This window comes from Notechis scutatus, chromosome 3, assembly GCF_049901735.1.
Source record: "Notechis scutatus isolate UNSWTSFEM ecotype Mainland chromosome 3, rNotScu1.2, whole genome shotgun sequence".
NCBI classification, from domain to species: Eukaryota; Metazoa; Chordata; class Lepidosauria; order Squamata; family Elapidae; genus Notechis; species Notechis scutatus.
Window position 1 is genome coordinate 162,850,022 of NC_142011.1, and position 20,150 is coordinate 162,870,171.

The 20,150-nt window shown below is 34.8% G+C and overlaps 1 protein-coding gene across 3 annotated transcripts in view; it reads left to right on the plus strand.

Annotated features, from left to right (window-relative positions):
* Positions 1 to 20,150, plus strand: part of LAMA3 (laminin subunit alpha 3) — a 139,536-nt gene that overhangs the window by 20,334 nt on the left and 99,052 nt on the right. For all 3 annotated transcript variants that reach the window (XM_087961635.1, XM_087961632.1, XM_087961634.1), the window contains exons 3-16: positions 2,147 to 2,264; positions 3,037 to 3,155; positions 4,552 to 4,722; positions 6,217 to 6,314; positions 6,842 to 6,957; positions 7,360 to 7,478; positions 9,136 to 9,226; positions 11,420 to 11,551; positions 12,602 to 12,668; positions 13,850 to 13,887; positions 16,182 to 16,319; positions 16,683 to 16,729; positions 18,062 to 18,161; positions 19,057 to 19,109. In XM_087961635.1, coding sequence (XP_087817761.1) covers positions 2,147 to 2,264; positions 3,037 to 3,155; positions 4,552 to 4,722; positions 6,217 to 6,314; positions 6,842 to 6,957; positions 7,360 to 7,478; positions 9,136 to 9,226; positions 11,420 to 11,551; positions 12,602 to 12,668; positions 13,850 to 13,887; positions 16,182 to 16,319; positions 16,683 to 16,729; positions 18,062 to 18,161; positions 19,057 to 19,109 — 1,407 coding nt within the window. The remainder of the gene's footprint in view (positions 1 to 2,146; positions 2,265 to 3,036; positions 3,156 to 4,551; positions 4,723 to 6,216; positions 6,315 to 6,841; positions 6,958 to 7,359; positions 7,479 to 9,135; positions 9,227 to 11,419; positions 11,552 to 12,601; positions 12,669 to 13,849; positions 13,888 to 16,181; positions 16,320 to 16,682; positions 16,730 to 18,061; positions 18,162 to 19,056; positions 19,110 to 20,150) is intronic.

The following is a 20,150-nucleotide window of genomic DNA, read 5'->3' on the forward strand; positions in this document are numbered from 1 at the left end:
GGTACCTGTAAGTTGTCCAAATATGTAAATTTCAGTCATTTCAGCTAGCTTGGCCACTCAGTAAAGTTGTAGTACAATATACTTAAAGTAACAAAGTTAGAGAAGGCTAGTAACCATACTGTGGTGATATTTTAAATTGCTTATACTGCTGTCTCAAACTTTCTCACTGGTGATACTTAAGATTACTTAAAAATACAATTGTTGGTTAAAAGTTGAATAACTGAAAAAAAAGAACAAATCTAAAGTAAAGCTAAAGTGCTTATACTATTACATGAATTCATGTAAAATCAATTATACTTTGTTACCAAAGGCACCGTTACTAAAGTAAGCACATTGGATTTTAAACATTAATGGAAGACAAAATTCTCAGTAGTTATTTCCCAAATCAAGACCAGTATGTTTTTCAATGTCGTACGCTGAGAAACAAGTTCATTTATGACCTGCTTATGGATTTCCTATAGACAGAGATAGTCCACTGTGGACATAGAATAAAAGGCTAGTAGCCAAGTTAAAAAGTTATTTGCTCTACTTTAGCATAGATAATCTTACACATTTATGGCATTTTCTCATACTAGATTAAACTATGAAACCATTTAAATCACACAGCTACCTGTTTTGACTGGCAGTGGTTCTCCAGGCCAAGGAAGAGTACTTGAAAACATCATTTATTAGCTAATCCTTGTCAGGGATTGAACTTGGGAGTTTTGGGATGCAAGTTTTTTCCCCCTTTTTCTTTTAAAGATCCTGAAATTACAGGCAATAAAATATTCATATGAGTTCACATCACCTTTCTTGTCAGTTCTTTTGTATATCCATGTAATTTTTTTTCAGTTGAATCTCAATGGTTTAATAAAAGGAAATTTAACTTGAGAAATTCAAAATATTGTAAAATATCTTGGGATGATATTTTAATGACAAGCTTTTCTGCCTTGAATGAGTATGTCTGATTCATCATTTTTTTCAGCTATTAATCTATACTTTGGATATTGCAGTCTCTGTGTATTTCCCCCAGGGCAATTGACTTATTGAACCCGTGTACATTCCTTTCTGTTGATTTATCCAACAGTAACTTTGTGATTGTTTCTGAAATACTTTGTTTTTTTAATCTGTTTAACAAAGTCTGATTAGATGAATCTTGATCTATCTTGATAAATAGAAGGCACAACATTTTTCTGAACAAAGGTCAGTGGTGGTATTTTACCAGAACCGGTTCACTCTGACAATCGGCTGCTGGGCCCTCCCACCTGCCCCGGCTCTATAATGATCCTTATTTCCTGCTTTTCAACCTCAGCTGCTTCATGCGGCAAGCCAATTGCCGCGCATCAGCTGTTTTACACACAGGGCTTGCAGCAGAAGGTGAGTTGCAAATGTGCATGCGCAAAGCATGCACTCACACCGAACCTGTAGGACAACTTTTTGAAACCCACCACTGACAAAGGCCCATAGTTAAGCTTTGATTGGCACACTGTAATTTTAAAAAATGGATAGTTCACATCAGAAATTAAATGAAATTTGAATTCATCCAATTTATGGTTAAATGTAATTATAATTTAATTCAGTTACTATACAGTATATTCCACTCGTATATTTTTTTCTCTGTTGTCACACTAGATTTTAATTTGCTAATCATTTGAGATTGCCCTCAAAGGTACCTCTCATGTCTAATGTAGTCATTATTTTTAACCCTTAAGTTAGCAAACGTCAAGTGATCATTAGCTAAGTCATACAAAATATCAAATAGCAATAATAGTATCACTTAGACATATACTGCTCCATAGTGCTTTCCAGAACTCCCTGAACGGATTACAATATCAGCATATTACTCCCAACAATCTGGGTACTAATTTTACTGACCTCAGAAGAATGGAAGGCTAAGTCAACCTCAAGCCCATCAGGATCAAACTCTAGACTGTGGGCAGAGTTAGCCTGCAATACTGCATTCTAATCACTGTGCCCAGGACAGTATTAATCTTATGTTAATGATTCCCCTAAAATGTTAATGATTCCCCTAAAAGTACATAGAACACCTAGAAATGGATGCCAGCTCACTACCAATAAAAAACTTAGTTTACTCATTCATTCTACTTTATAGTATCATAGTGCTGTCAGATATATTCTAATGTTCCTTTATATATTTTCTTACCAGTTGTTCCATGTGGCCTATGTCCTCATCAAATTTGCAAATTCTCCTCGTCCAGATTTGTGGGTATTAGAGAGATCAATAGACTTTGGAAGAACATATACACCATGGCAATATTTTGCCTGTGAGTATGAATCACAGCTCTTTCAATGTTTATAGTACTTTTTTCTTTAAAAAAAAAAAAAAAGAATTCAAGCTAATTGAATTTTTTAGAGTTAGCCATGCTGAATTGTACACAGAATGAGTCAAAAATGCTGTTCCCTAATTCATAGTTAAGGTAAACAATAAAGCCAGGTAATAGTAGTGGCACCAAGATATGTTGTGGCTCATGCCTATGATAACCAAAGTTTTTGTTACTGTTTAAAAGAATTCATAAGATGTCTTCATTCTCTTCAGAACTGATCGGAGATGGTATTCAGCAGGTTCTAACCAGTTCTGGAGAACTGGTAGCAGAATTTTTGAGTAGTTCGGAGAACCGGCAAATGCCACCTCTGGCTGGAGATTTTACAGAATCCCTCCCCTGCCACACCTACCAAGCTTTGCCCACAGAACCGGTCGTAAAAAAAATTGAATCCCACCACTGGAACTGATGTGGATTCTATATACGTTACTTACCTTCCTTTTTCTTCATTCAGTTCCCTGATTCAGATTTGTTAAACATTAATATTTTAGTCAGCCAAGAATACCTTCACTCAACTTTGGGAGACTGTCCATACACTTTGGACAACCTAAGAGAAAGGAGAAGGACTTGAGACACCAAGGCTGCTCCAGCATGAACTCTTATGCTTTGATAATATCATGTGTCTTACTTATAAATCTTACTATCAAAACTAGAAGACACAATTAAAACATACCAGAGACTGAATTAAAAGTGACTTTCTTTTAAAAAAAAATAGATTCTAAGGCAGACTGTTGGGAGCATTTCAGAAAGGAAGCTAATAGTCCTCTCAGAAAGGATAATGATGTCATTTGCACAACAGAATATTCTCGGATAGTGCCTTTAGAAAATGGAGAGGTAAGCTGAAGACATCAACGTTATAATGCTGGCCATTCTGCCATTGTTCAAATGTTATTGCATGTATTCTTTCAGTACTTCTAGCATCATAAATTCTACCGTAGGAACCTGGTTTGTAATTATCTGTGAATGTTCCTTCTCATATCTGTGGTCACATTTGCTGCCTTGCTTGATTTTATCCACTTTTCCTACTTCACTATGAATTGGATTCAGTTATGGTTTGATTTAAAGAAAAACCCACTTTGATGATAATCTCCAGATATCCTTTCTTGTTTCTTTAGTCCAGTGTTTCTCAACCTTGACAACTTTAAAATGTGTGGACTTCAACTCCCAGAATTCCAAAGGCCCAGTATGAGAGTTGAAGTCCACAAATCTTAAAATCACCAAGGTTGAGAAACACTGCTCTAGTCTAGGCTATTCTATGTTACACTACTGACCATTCATTTTGAGGCTATTATTTTCTTTTTTTATACACAATTATTTTTATATAACCACCAAACCAAGATGAAACAAATACCTTAGTTTGGAATTAGGAGCATCAATATAAAGATAGACTTATTTCCCATATCAGTCGGTTTTCTTAAATCAATAAAATTTTACTGGTGTGAGTAAAGTTTCCAATTTGCTCATAAAATAGTGTTGTTCTGTGAACTGAATTCTGAGTTAGCAGAATTTATTAGTGTTCTACAATGAGCTTTTGTTAAAAAGAACTTGAAGCTGTTCCTGCTGATGGGGAAGTTCCATTAGAACATTGTGTATATTCTTTTTGCTATAAAAAGCCTTTAATTAAAAGAACTTTTTCCACTTATTTATGTATTTCTTAACTCTTCGGGCTACAGCAGGAAATAAATAAACATTGATCAGTGTTAACAGTATTCAATCCTCTAGTGATGTACAGATACCTATTACTTATATTTATAATAATCATAATCAATTTTTTTGAACATATTGTCATTTATTCAATTTTTATTTTAGTCAGTTGAGCAATCAGTGTTAAGGATGTTAATTGTCCTTTGGTTTATCATGAAGTGTGAACTTAACCAATATGTTATCAAAGTTTGCAAATATGACAAGACATAACATGACAACTTACAAGGGTTTCTTTCAAGCTCTGTACAAGTCTCACCTGACTTTTTTCATAACTTACCCTTCATCCAATAAATTTGATAATGGAGAAGCCCTCTCAGATGGAAGCCAACATACCCTCAATATTCCACATGTTCAATCTCCAATATGGGTTACTAATGGGAAAATCAACATAATATGGGTGGAGAGAAAGATTAAAACATAAGATGAATGCTAAAAAATAATTTCTAGATGTATTCTTAACAATTTTTAAAAATATTGAAATTAAAGCAGATACTATTGATTTATCCATCTTTCTTTTTCAAATCAGATTGTGATATCCTTGGTAAATGGCCGTCCAGGAGCAAATACTTTCAGCCATTCTCCCATACTTAGAGAGTTTACTAAAGCCACAAATATTCGTTTACATTTCCTCAGAACCAACACTCTTCTTGGACACTTGATCTCTAAAGCTCAGCGGGATCCAACTGTGACACGCAGAGTGAGTTCCTGTTCTTTTTGACAGAGGGAATCCAATAGTGGCATTATTCTGCAAAACCTTAGACTAATTTTTAACCAGCTTCTACTTACTATTGATAATTTAGGATATAACATTCCATGTAAATTTTCTATATTATGCTGTTGCATCAGAGGTGGTATTCAGCAGGTTCTGACCAGTTCTGGAGGACCAGTAGCGGAAATTTTGAGTAGTTTGGACAAGCGGCAAATACCACCTCTGACTGGAGATTTTACAGTATCATTCCCCTGCCACGCCCACCAAGCCACACCCACAGAACCGGTAGTAAAAAAAGTTGAATCCCACCACTGTGTTGCATATTACTTGAAATTCAGATAGAAGAGCAACAAACTCAAAACCCTTTCTGTGTGCATGTTCTCATATGTGGTAAATTTTTATTGAGTAAGAATATTGTCCATTGAGTTTAATTCTTCTAAACCAGCACAATCTTTTCAGAGTGTTAGGCAAAGTGGTTGTACACATTTCTTGTACCTGAGAGACTTTCTAAAAAACTTGAGATGGCAAGGGAAGGTACAATATTTGTATCTGGTAACATTTCCACTTCCGCAGCATAGCAATTCAAATGGGCTCTTATCTGTCGCTAAAATATGGCTAATCCCTGTAATGGATAACCTTTGCAATCTAAAAGCTTCTTTACAGTAACATTTTATATCCCCAAAATGCCAATCAGAAGCTGCCTGCTCCAGAATAACAATATAGTATTCTGCAGAAATATTCTTGCACACTTATATTTGCATTGCAAAAATTAATTGACTTGGCTGCAGATGAACTGCAGAACTTTGGCAGAGTTGAGGGAACATTCATGGAAGGGTCCTCAGTTATCCTATGAAGGGTTTTCATTAGCCTTTTTAGTACCTTTAAAATAGGCAAATATTATCTTAATTTTAAAGATAAGGGAACTATAATGTAACTGATTGCCTAAAGACACCAAATGAATCACATAGCTGAGCTGAATGGTTTCAACCCCGGATTCATAGTTTTAGTATTGTAGCAACTTTTCTCTGTGTTTTTTCTTTCCCATAGGTACAGCTTTTTAAACTTGTTACCTGTTTATTATCAGTATTAATACAATTTCCTCCCTTTCCTTCCACTGTTTCTTGTTTTCTAATTCTTTCATCTGTGAAAAACATTAAAATATAGAAAGTGTATAAAATGAAACAAATGCATGATTGAATAGCCATTATGGGCAAGCAACAAAAAACCAGAAGTCTGGTAACATCTTTTTGGATCAACAAATGTTATTAAAAGGCATTTGATCTTTTGGAGAAATTGCTACCAAACTCCTTCTAATGATTTACATTAAGTATTACAGGTTTGGAGAATATACTTGGGCCAAATCTATATTTCATAGCAAATAATTAGTGTCCAATTTGCATCCATAAAAGTATTTAACAGAACTGTTTGAAAATAGATTGCTTCTGCTAATTGTCTACAAATCTTATTTTTTCTGTTATCTAGTACTACTACAGTTTAAAAGACATCAGCATTGGTGGACAGTGTGTTTGTCATGGACATGCTGATGTGTGTGCTGGAAAAACTGACCCAAATTCCTACAGGTAAAGTAACCAACTGTACAATCAAAACAACAGTTCTTACAAATGATTTTTGTTTATGTATAAAATGATGGAGGTGATTTGGGGATTCTCCTTGCTCCAAAATCTCAGATTATAGCAAAGGTTATTTATCCATCGTCATGGCTATAATAGAATGAGTTTTTGTTTGAAAAAGTTATTAGTTTCCTGTATGGACTTTTTAGTACAAATGTGGGGATATACATTTCATAAACAAATTAATTTGTATTATCATTGTATTAGGATAGGCATCTCCAAACTTGTGAACTTCAAAATTTGTGGATTTCAACTCCCAGGATCCCCCAGTCTGCATAGCTGGCTGGGAAATTCTGCAGGTTGAGTCCACAAGTCTTAAAGTTGACAAGTTTGGAAACTCCTGGATTAGGACATAATCTATACATTATATTATTTTTTTAAAAAATCTCATAAAGAAATAAGATATGAAAAGTACAACAAAAATCATGAAAAGTGCAATAGCGGAAATTTAACTGAGAATTACTTAATATTTACAGGTACCAATGTGAATGTCAACACAATACTTGTGGGGAAACCTGTGATCGTTGCTGTCCAGGATATAATCAGAAAAGTTGGCAACCTGCAACAGCCAGCAGCACAAATGTCTGTGAACGTAAGTCATGCAGAAAGACAAGTGTTGCTTCCATGTAAACACAGGTCATATTTGCAACATTTACATTGTATAATAATAACAATCATGTAAATGATAAGTAAAACAAACAGATATGAATCCCACGGTACCTCTGTATTTCTTTAGATCTGAGTTGTGATTCTGCAATTTTCTAGAGCAATTAAACAATCCCTTTAATCTCTTGTGACAAGACAACTTGATTTAAGTTGGTAGATGGGAATGCTTCTTGATTCAAGTGCGCACATATCATCTGCCTTGCTGTTGATTGTGAAAAGGTCACTGCAGGTTGTATGTACAACTTGTGATGGATTTTTTTAAAATCAATATTCCACTGCTCATTTTCTTCTTTTGTTAAAAAGAATTTTAATCCACCATCTTTCACAGCCTGCAACTGTCATGGCCATGCCCTTGACTGCTATTATGATCATGATGTTGAACGACGTAAAGAAAGCCTAAATCTTCATGGACAGTATCAAGGGGGAGGAGTCTGCATTGACTGTCAGGTAAACCCCCTGCAACCCATTTTGAAGATTGATAAGTATGTGAAAGTTGCAAATGGCATGCTGAATTTCAATTGTTCTGGGCTAGAGAAGAGAGTAATTTTCTATCACTCAAAACTTTTTTCAATTTTGGTGGCTAACTATGCAGGACTATTCTGTAGAATTGAACTATTTTAGGCTAGTAGGGCTATTTCTAAGATTACATGGCTTAGATAGTGGTTGGGCTCTCTCTATAGTCATATGACTGAACTTCAGTCACCCAGTAACACATCTGCCTTTACAGCTGTCCCATGGTCATGTGATCAGTTTTATGATGGTTTTGCTGAAATCCGGCACTTTCAGTTTTCAACAAAACCCTGCCCATAGTGAGCCTTTGGTTTGCTTAATGACTTAAAGACCGCTGCAAAAAAGGTTGTAAAAGTTTACCACCATTACGATATATGAATTATACTGTAATGGGCAGGCTCCATTACGGTCTTAATTTGAAGACGATGTAGCCTCTATTCCATCAGTAAACAGTTTTAACAGGTAGAAAATTCCTCCTGATGCCTAGTTGAGCTTACTTCCTTAAAGTTTTAACTCACTGGTTCTGGCTCTGTCCTTTGGGCAATAGAAAATATGTCTACTTCCATTTCTGTGCTATCACATTTCTCTTCAGTTGTTTTTTCATTAGGCTACATCCTTTAACTGTTCCTTGTGGGACTTGTTTTCCAGACTCCTAACCATCTTGGTTGTCTTCTGAGCTTGAATAGTTGTTACTGTCCCTTTGAAATAGGGTGCCTAGAACTGAATTTATCTTCCATATAAGGATGAATTTATTACAGTTGATATTTATAATTTTATGTGTTTTATATGAGTGCTATGATGGAAATGTGTAGCCATCTGTGTCAATATTGAGTCTATAGGAGAAATCAGTTTTGTGTTAGGAAAACAACAGACAGAAGTCAGAATAGAAACAAGAATTAATAGATCAGGAATTCACACCAAGAAACAAATCAAAACTCAAACACAAAAAAGTAAGTCATATATTAGAAAGATCTAGGAAAAGCTATAATTGGTTAGACAAAATTGCACCTTCAACTCCTTGATGGTCCTTTCAGTTGATGAAATTGAGTGGTTAATCTTGGTAATTCCAATTATTTGTGAAGTACAAATGCTATATTGCTCAGAGAGATATTCCATGATGGAGTTCTGCTTATTTACCATATATGTAGTTGAACCTTGGAAGTTGGCAGCGCAATACCTATAATACCATCAGGTGGCACCCACAAAACCTCATTATCATACTGCAATAAAACTAAAAAATAGAAATGCCCCAAATCTGATGAGATCTCATATGAAAATTCAGATATTTCATGGTAGTGTAACCATTTTTAATTTTATTTTGCCTTTTTATTTAAACTTGATGCTCTGTGGTATTATTGCTAATTGTGATATTATTGAAAATATTGAACCTAAAGTTGCTGTAACATTCCTGGTTCAGTCTGCATTCCTGATACGTTGACAGAAATCCCAAATCACTATACTTCTACTACAGCAATCTTTTTCTTCATTGTGGAAACAAATTAAAAATTGCCAAAACTTAAATTGTTTCTTGTTTATCTCTTCTTCTGATTGCATTTCTCTTATGCCAGTTTCTTCTTTATTTTACCCCATGTAGCATAATACAGCTGGTATAAATTGTGAGAAATGTTTAAAGGGATACTATCGTCCATATGGTGTTCCAATCACAGCAGTGCATGGATGTATACGTATGTCTATTTTTCTTTTTACTAGCCCCTTCCCCTCAATATATGCTAATAAGAAAAAAAATGATTCAATATATTTTAACATGTGAAGTTTATTTATACTACATATAATTTTTATTTTAAATTACATGGTCTCTGTTAGGATGGCAAATGCTAAGCCTGTTGGACAATTATATTTTTGTATGTTTTGGTCTCTCTGATTTTTAATATATCTCCTATAAGCAGGGGTGGGATTCTACTGGTTAGGACTGGTTCTATATAACCGGTTGTTATGATTCTGCACAGTTCAGAGAACTGGCAAATCATGCCCCTGGCTGGCTCCTCCCCTCTCCTCCCAGGCAATCTTTATCGCGCATGAGCAACATCATGCACATGCCCGACATCACTGACTGCGTTCTTCCCTGCCCAGTCACTCCTTAAGATATTTTTTTTCCCCTCCTGACAATCAGCTGTTTATTTTTATTTATTTATTTATTTATTTGTCAAGCAATTATAATATAACAGGTATAAGTATAACATAGTTATGAATACATGAAATGGATACATATAAGAAAAATAAAAAGAAACAATAGGAGAGGGATGGTAGGCACACTGGCTTATGCACGCCCCCTATAGACCTCTTAGGAAAAGGGTGAGGTCAATAGTAGACAGTCTAAGGTTAAAGTTTTTGGGGTTTGGGGAAGAAACCACAGAGTCGGGTAGAGTATTCCAGACATCGACCATTCTGTTGCTGAAGTCGTGTTCCTATGATCAGCTGTGCCAGGATTCCCCTCGCTGTCTTACTGCTTCACCCAGGAGGCTTCCCTGAGGCCCAGGAAGGCAAAAAATGAAAGGTGGGGGGTGCAGCCCCCCCAGCCCCCCCCCATGCTCCATTTTTTTCCTTCCTGGGCCCCAGGGAAACTTTCTGGGAGCAAAAATGCCCCCCCAGGAGGCTTCCCTGAGGCCCAGAAGGCCTAAAAATGGTGGGGGGGTTGCTGCAAAAGAAGAAGAAGAAGAAGAAGAAGAAGAAGAAGAAGAAGAAGAAGAAGAAGAAGAAGAAGAAGAAGAAGAAGAAGAAGAAGAAGAAGAAGAAGAAGAAGAAGAAGAAGAAGAAGAAGAAGCAGCCATGCCAACCCAGTCACATGGCCACGCTCAGCTAGCCACACCCACCTAGCCATGCTCAAGAACTGGTTGTTAAAAAATTTGAATCCCACCCCTGCCTATAAGGCTATACAGTACATACAGTACCAGTACCTCACAATGTATCTATAGTAGGAAAATTTGAATCTGATCATTTGTGCTGCAAGTGAGGTTACATTATTAAATGGCCTGCCATTTTATTCTTAAAGGCACTTCATGGGGAGGTGTAGTTCTTTTGAAGAACTTAACAGCTAAAGGACCTGTTTTGGGGTCTGTCTTTTAGACTATTTTAGAGGTGTTTCCCTGGATGCCTCCAATTTTTAAATGTTAGAGGAGTCTCTATAAAGAAAATATTTCCAGTGAATGTGTATGGGTATTCTCTGTATACAATTCTGTCTATATAATGTACTGTCCAATGAGGTTCACCTGTACAGTATCAAACCTCATGTTCTTTTTGGAACTAAAGACCATTCCTTATTTATTGAGACATTTCCAAAAATTCATTCTACCGCTGCGGTTCTGTTTCTTTGCACATTCTTTGTGTGTGCACTTGTATGATTTAAACAATGTTTTACTTTGTTTTAACGGTTTTTGGTAAGCTGCCATGGAAGCAGAATACAAATGCCAAAATAAAGGGAAACATTGTATCAAGGGCTCCATTGAAAGAGACATAAAAGTATGCTCATACAATTCCATTACAAGAGTCCTTAAAATATGGGAGCTAGTTGGGTGAATATAACATCAAACTGTGTTTGATACCATGATAAACAATTCAGATCACTGTATTATCAATAACCTTCTAGAATGTAGTTGTAGCTGATTCAAGACAAAATGAATACATTTCCATTGTGAAATAATAATTGCTTAAGTTTTTGTACTTAAAAGGATATTGATGTGATAAGCTTCACATGGCATTTCAAGATAAAAAGTAATATTATAATTAACTTTATTGCTGCCAAACAAAGTAGCAATCTGATCTACAATAGGAATTCCTGTTATTATAATTCTAGTAAACTTAGTAAACTTCAGGAAATAAATGTATTTGAAGAAAGCTTTTGATGATGTCATTTCCTGTAGCCTGCTGGTGTAGCCCTGAACATTCCAATGGCTGTGAAGAAGGATCAGGTCGCTGTTATTGTCAGCTAAACTATCAGGGTGAAACCTGTGATCGGTGTGCTGATGGATACCATAGTTTTCCCTTCTGTTACCGTGAGTATCACAGCAAGTCCAATGAACCTTTTAATTAATATCCATTGTTTTATTTGAGATTTTCTTACACTCATTTTTATCCTAGTGCTATTTCTAAGCTATTCCCAAGACATACTTCCAAATAAGGGAAGGAGGTAAATATTTTATTTTATTGTCATGCTGTAGTTTTTTCCGAAATATGAACTAAAACCAAACTTCTACAACAAGCATCTGGAGTTTTATCACTATGACAGATTAATTATCTGGATTGGAAAGCAGGCCACTCTATTTTTAAACATGCTTCCTGTCTGGATGAATTTGTTCTCTTCACTTCTAATTTTTTCTTTCCTCTGCTTGATGTCCCAATGCTATAATTGTTTTTTTTAGTCTAGTCACTGCAACCATAGCACTTATGGAATGTAGTGACACATTATAATAGAAGAATAATTGCTTTGAAGTATTGCTATAAATATTAAGGTATTTGCTAACATGGAGATATTGCAGAAACTGAAACATGGAGAAGATGGGACAAGAGAGGGTCTGAATTAGAAATATAATTACTTTGGTACAAAAAATAGGGAGAAGGAAATGATATTCCACTAAATTTTCTGACTGCATAAAAATACAGGGTCTCCTTCACCTTGTGAGAGAGAAAATTCTTATTGGAAAGAAGGAATAAATCAGGGTAACAGAAGATGAATATTGAGCAAGAAATGGAGAAAAATGGTTGAGGGAAACAGCTGAGACGTGGAAGGCAAACGTTTGCCATGAAAGGATGATTGGAACAAGATTAAGAGGAATAGAACAGACAGTGGGGGAAATGAGACGGTGAGGATGTTGAGGAGAGAAGGTGAGATCCAGGAAATTATTATAGTAAGAAGAGAGAAGATGTTGAAACAAAGAGTGGTGTAATAATAACAGCTGAGATAAGAGATAAAAAAGGGTTTTAAAAATCTCCTTCTTCCCAGGTTTGTTTAAATAGGCCTTGGTAGACCAGTCTACCAATGATTTTGCTGTTTCTGGTTTCTGGTTATATCTAAATGGCTGCTTCTTTTATTCTTCTTTTGAAAGGAATTCCTATCTCCCCAGCTACAACTCAGAACCCAGCAGTCCCTTCACCTGGTCATATTGATGGCAAGTTTATTTCTTACTTTTTTGTCTATAACTTATCAGTTACTAACAGAGTATCAATTATAGATGCATCATTAATACAGGTTTTTTTGGATAATAGTCCCCAACCTCTGGAATACAGTGTCCACAAATGTATAGGGGCACGATATGCAGATTTAAATAGTGCTGTTTCCATCCTTTCCTTATCTATCATTTACTAACATACATATGCTGATTAGAACAAATTAAAAATTAAAAAAAACTAAGGTGTGATTGGAGAGAGGGACTATATTAAATCTAAATGACAGACTTATCTGTAAATCCACATAAATTTTTGCTGGGAAATGCCCGGTCTTTGTTCTACACAGCTTTATAAGTTCAGATTCACTAGTCAGATTCCCAATCTGTTTGGGAACTTGTTAATTTGATTTTCCTCGATTATTGGTTGGCTGTGAAGTTTGGACAATATTGCAATAGTCATTGGGAGTTGTGCGGTGCATAAATTGTGTTAACAAATAAATAATCTCTCTTATTTTGAAGTTTAACAGACTTCAAAACAGGGTTGAACCAATTAGTCTTAAAGGCGGTCTGAAGGCCATTTGCTGGGTCACTAGTGGGTTATCTTGTGCAGTTGGCTGGCAACTATAGTATGAGAACAGACTACTAGATGGAACAAGGGCCTGATCCAGCAGGGCATTGCTTACATTCTTATGTTCGTGCTACCTCAATATTGTAATCAAATGATAAAATATAATGCTTTCCAGAGGTTGAACCTCTGTTATTCCATTACAATACTGCACCATGGGAGTAACTGATGTGAAATACTCTGGTTCTCAGACAGAATGGAAGAATGGTCTTTTCATGTGAATTTTAAAAGTATATCGTACAGACATACGTTTAAAAATGCATATGCAAATACTGTACAACTACACCAACAGACACCTGCAGAGGATGTCAACCGTTGCTTATTAAGAATTTATCCATCACAGGGCCCTCTGGCATAGGAAGCGTCTTAGCACGGGAAATCTTTAACTGGAAGCTATTTGACGTCTGTTTCTGCACCTGGATTATCACTCTGCAATTCCCTTAGCTATTTAGAGCTTTGTCTAGGCAGTATCAACCTCCCCAACTTTGCAACTTCAATCAATCAAGATATTCTTGACAAATGCTGTAACATTATCATGCTTTTTTCTTTCCCGGATTAGGCAGTCGTTGCAGACCAGGAGATTTTGGAACACACTGTCAGCGTAAGTTTTGCTATTCTTTGCCAAAGTTAACTGCAGAACAATACCATTGGGAGACTTTTTTTTCACTCCTGTTGTGCTTGAAATCCCTGGTTTTTGTTAACATTTTTAATTCAGTTCTGTTAAATAAAGCCTGACAATGTTATGGCTCAGGGGTATTCATTAATGATATTTGTGATTGTAATATAGGTTCATTGTCAATGCCAGACTGGATTTCAGGGTATTATCTGTGAAAAATGTAGCAGTTGGGTATTTCCATTACCCTTTCTGTCGAAGTAGGTCATTATTTGTTTTTATATTTTAAGCATTTTATAAATTGCGTTCATCAAGTGAAAAGGCAGGCTATAAAGTTTAAAAATGAATGCAAGTAAAGCAGTCACAGAGGTGTCATAAAAATATATTGAGAACTAAATTTTCTTCTAATTCAGGGTTCTCATATTTCTAAAGAGTAAAGATTTTTTTAAAAATTTAAATTGGGGCACATTTATTTATATACACAGAAATATTTGTGCTTTCAAAAAGGCTTTCAGATCAAAAGGCAAGATAATTACATTTTACCTACAGACAGAATAAACTATTCAATAAATCAAAACCCGGAGATGCTAAAGCTGCTATGCTGATGCTATCAGTTCTCTGTGCTGCACATTGCCTGTCTCCCACATGGAGAGCAGTATCTCTAAATTAACATACACCAGAGAGAAAAATATAGGAATGTTTTAGGAGGCCTCCCAGTTTCCAGATAGTTAAAAAAATACCCTGCATATATTAATATACTGGGACTTGGGAGGAAGAAAAGGCATAAGAAACTTTTTGTGTGGTATATTGGTACCTATTTCAGCTCAAATGACAGAGATAGAGAAGAACTGTTTTTTTTTTAAATTATAAACATCAACACAAGGAAAAAATATTATTCCTTTAAAAAAAAAATCAGCATGTATTTTCAGGGAAGGAAATAATCTCTTAACCCACAGAAATTAGGTTTCATTGATTTCTTTGAAATTTGCTTTGGAGAGACAAAAGGAAATTAAAGATTTAAACAGAATACCTTGGTAAATTAATTTCTTATTTTCCTCATTTAGAATGCAACTGTGCTATAGTTGGATTTGTGGACAACACATGTGGCCCCTAGGGCAATTGTCTTTGTCATCCAAATTAAGCTGGGTCCAAATACAGCCAGTTATTCATGGTTATTAAGATCCCCCCAGGTGCTGGATCTGAGTAAACAGGCTTATTTTTCACCTTTTCACTCAAACATTTTGATTTACAAGTAAAATTTAGCTGACTTACTGATTTTTTGAAAGTATTTGTTTTTCCTAATACTAATAGGTATTGTTAGTTTTCTGACTTTGAAGTCTAATTCAGCTACCTCAATACTTGAGATAAATTTAGTCTCATTCAAAAGTGGCTATCTTGTAGGAAGAAGCACTATAGTTATAGATCTAAAATTTTCTGAGATCCCTGGAGTCCTCTCTTGTTCACCTGCTTTGCTGAGCTCTATTTAAAAGATTATTGAAAAGTGGTTGGTAATTTCCTGCTGTTTTGAATAGAAAGCATGCTTAAATTGTAGTGTGATCTTAAAATAAGCTTAGTATGGTGTTATTACAAACAAATAGAAAAAAAAGGAAAACCTTAGTTGGCCCTGTCCACTTTCCATCATCATTCTGTCCACTCTAACTCATCTGCCTCCACATATGAAGGTTTTTATGTGTAGAACATGAATCTTTTTACCTATTCAATATTTCTTTGTCATTCTTTGCAGGTATAGTGTTTTTGTTATGGCCTTTCATTGCTGTTGAACTGTGTCATTTCTCATCTGGGATAAATAGAAGTTCAGAGCCTGCAAAGCAGCTTAGCATTGATCACATTTGCCTGATTTTCTTCCTTTTTAACTCAACCCCAGTATTTCTAATGGAGACATTAATATGATAGGAACAGAGCTTTCCTTTCTTTCAAGAGCTTACTTTTGTGAACAGGGGTTACAATAAATGAATTGACCAAGTTTACACACCTGTGTCAAAAAAGAGAAATGTGGAATGCATTATTCCACAAAGAAGAAATCATAGCTTGCTTGAGCAGTTGTAAAGCATGTATAATATCACGCTGGAAAAAGGTTTAATGTAATGATTTTCAAATTCTGACCTTCAGTTGATGGGAGATTAGAATTATGTCATCTTTAGAGAGAAATAACAACAATTGGGAAAGATGGGATTTGTAAAACAAAAGATGAGGATTTAGAATTTGGAGATAGCATATCACCCAGCTCCTTCATTCTTTCTAAAATTAACATATTTTTGCAGCTTGTCAGTGTTCAACGTATGGGTCCTACCAAGACACATGCCATCCGACCTCAGGCCAATGTGATTGTCGACATGGTTTCATAGGCAAACAGTGTGACCGATGTGTCTCAAAAAGTAGTACTTTTCCTCATTGCCAAGGTAAGAATTACAAGGACAGTCTTATTGATAGAAACATTGTACAGTCAGGAGCTGGATTTGTCTGAGATCAGAAGATTTGGATTAGATCAGCTCCCAACATTCCTTCCAAAGAAGTGGATTGCGTTTGAAAAAATGTTTGGCATCTTGAATTGAGTGAGTTCTTTTGGCCAGCCCTGACTCATCACAGAGAAATGCTTTTTAGATTATAAATGATTATTTCATATTCTGAAAGAAATCTGCTGTGGGGATAAACAGTGAGTTACTCTTGAGCAAGGTGAAATTCTTTGAACTTGAACTTCTTGTATAAATTGATAAAAGTAAAATTTTGAGAATAATGCTACCTTTTTAAAAATTGTTAAAAAGGGGTCATCGATGAATGTGATCCTGCTGGAACCAGAGATTCTTATTCTGTAAGTATTATATAATTAGCATGGTATTATATCAATAGCATGAAGGGATAGCAGTTAAAAAGACTAATCAACCAAGATAGTACTGATTATATAAAGAAGTCAGATAATTTAGAAAAGTGGGTAAATTTAATCTGTGAAAGAAAATATAAATCACCCATAGGTGTCTAGAACAACTCATGTAACTAAATTAGCAGATGCAGATGAAGTTTATTTAATATCAAGATTAGGAAAAAAAAAGTTGTCACAGATAGTCCTTGATCTATGATTACAATTGGGATTAGAATTTCCATTTCTAAGAAGGTGATTTTTAAGTGAGTCACGCCCAATTTTACAACTTTTTTTTTGCCATGGTTTGTTAAGTGAATCACTGCAGTTATTAAATGAATTGTGATTTTAAGCAAATCTGTCTCTCCCATTAACTTTGTTGGAAGCCAGCTGAAAAAGTCACAAATGGCAATCTCATGAACCCAGGACACTGCAGCCATCATAAATACATGTCAGTTGTCAAGCGCTTCAATTTTGATTATGGGGGATGCTGCAAAGTTTGTAAGTGTGAAGACCAATTATCAGCCACTTTGTTCAGTGCCTTTGTAACTTTGGTGGTTGTAAGTTAAAGACTACCTGTACCATAAGAGTTGCTTGATAGTGGGAAATGCAATATTATATTGCAATAATAGGAAGCGTTTTCACCAGAAATATTTAAGCAGAGGCTAAACATTCAAAAATGTCCAGGAGTCTCAATTTTGTTGAGCTAATAGTCACATATGAAAGGTCAACAATATGTCATGGATTCTTTGGCAAGATGCTGTATGGGATATTTGCCCATTCACAGAATGGCTGCCATGGGAGACATAAAACACAGTTTTATCAGCCCCGTAGGCTTCTTTTCTCCAGACAAATAACTGAGCTGCCATTGCAATCTTGTTTATTTTCTATGTAAAACATGAAAAGATTATGAGGGCAAGGACCCATGTAACGCTCTGTGGCACATCTACTGTTTTTAGTGCCATGTGGGAAACTTTTGTCCTTGTTGGAAGAGTTCTATGTTAAGTAAGGTATTTTTTAAAAATAACTTCTAAGATTGTCTTTGTTGTAAGATTTTCCACTTTTTGATATAAAGTCCTCAGCTCTCCTTTTGAGTCCTGCAAATATTATGGTCAGTATAGTCTAGTAGTTATGGACTAAGGCTCACTTGTGGATATAATTGACAGCTTGTTCATTAAATCAATTCTACACTTGTAAAATTGTTCCCTAACTCAGTTCCCTATACCATTAGCCTGTATGAACCTTAGTTTTCTTTATTAACAAGTGTCTTTTCCTCTTCATTATTAGGGCTATTGCCAGTGCCTACAAAATGTAGAGGGCCCAACCTGTAGCATCTGTAAGCCACTTTACTGGAACCTGGACAGTGCTAATCCTTATGGATGTATAGGTAACTGTGCATATAATGAAAATCAAGTCTATTTTCCTCCTATTATTTTCAGACCATTTGAGATTTTCCAAATCTATTTTGTGTTCATCAGCTTTGAAAGGAATAGAGTAGCATGGAATGGTTCCGTGCTACTGAAAGATGGGAAATGTGTTAGGCCTTTCAGTGTATAACACTAAACATTCATGGAGATTTTGCTTTTTGTTTATGTTGCAAAACGCTTTCTAATGTATTTTGCAAAATGCATACTTTGCATTGTAAACAATATGTTGCAAATGGATGTGTAGTGTATTCCTTCTCCGACAAATAATCACATCATCTATATAGTAATGTACTTGCATCAATCAAAACAGAAATCAGTACTAAACTGGCATTACTAATTATTAATGTGATTAATGTGTTCGATTGGGAAAAAGAAAACAATGTTTGCAGCAGACTCATTAGAGAAAAGATGTTGATATTTAACATGACGAAGAACAATTAAGAGAGAAAGTTTATGATTCAATTGCTGCCATCTCTCAGAATCCCAGTAAATATGGAAATTGCAGGGTAGATCTCAAGTTTATTTCTTGAACTTCTCCACTGCCACCATCTTGAAATTCATTGTTGAAACAGGAAATGCTATTTTAATTTAATATTTTAATTCAAATATTCCATGATTTTTAACATTGTACCTGAAAGTGGGGTTTGGAGAACTTGAAAATTTGTATACCCAGTACTGATGCACCTTTGCTGGTCTTTTTTTTTTTTTTTAGTATTATGGAGAAACTCAAATCAATCAGCTGTATAAAACCACCAGAACCCAAATGTCCAGGATTTATCATTTGATTAGTGAACCCCAGTATTATAATCAATTGCTCATTAGCTGGGATTCAGATAACTTTGTTTCCTTTTGCAGACTGCCATTGTAATGTAGCTGGAGTACTAAGTGGTATTAGAGAATGTCAGCAGGTAAAAGCATTTTATTTACTAACAGTTTATCTACATTCTGTTTTACATTTTAAAAAAAATTACAGAAATCTTTTTATGAAGTAAAACGATATAAATTTATTTTATAGATATTTTTATTTAAGATTAAAATTACAACAATAAAAACTTATACAAATTTTTTTAAAAATAGAAGAATAAAAAGAAAAAATAGAAATTCAAAAAAAGAAAGAAAAAAATTATAGTAAAGAAAAATGGAAATATATAACTAAATGACTTTCCCCTTCTTCAGAACAAGTATAAACAATTTTAATGACTTATTACTTTATCTTAAAATACAACAAATACCTTCTTCAGATATCCTATCTGTTATCCAGAAAAAAATCCTTAAAGTCTTGTTGTTCAGTCCTGATTAGAAAAAGTAATTAAGGGTTATTAGGTAGAACAACATATCCATTTTAATCTTGATAAAATAAATCAGCATCATATTCCTTCCTTTTATTTTTAACAATCTTGATCTTTACTTCCTTCAAAAAATGAATTGGGATTTGATTTCTTTTCATTTCTTCTTTGTCCCTTTCTCACAAAATTCTTCAAAACTTTAACAAGTCTCTTTTGAAAAACCCAAGATATGAAAACTATCCAGTTTTAGTTTGTATATCCGTTTTAAGACATCAGCAGGTTTTTTTTGCATGTTCAATGTAACATTGTTTTCCATGTCATTCTTGTAGCCTGTCATTTGAAAATTCATTTTCAACTCAGTCTCAATCTTGTCAGTTAAAACTTGTTGCTTTTCCATAACATCTTTTAAATAGTCTATAGAGGCAGACACTTGTACAGTTAATGATAGAGCTTTGTTCTTTGCCATTGCTTTTTAATTTCTTTATCATACTGTAAGTGTTCTGGAGAACACTAAAATAATTTACTGTGTTAAAAATAATATAAATAACTACATTTCAAGTTTTAGATTATTTGTTAAATTCAGCACTCCATAAATAGTCTTTCATTCTTATCAATTATGAGAAAGATCTTCTTCCATAACTCATTAGGAAGAATCACTAATGG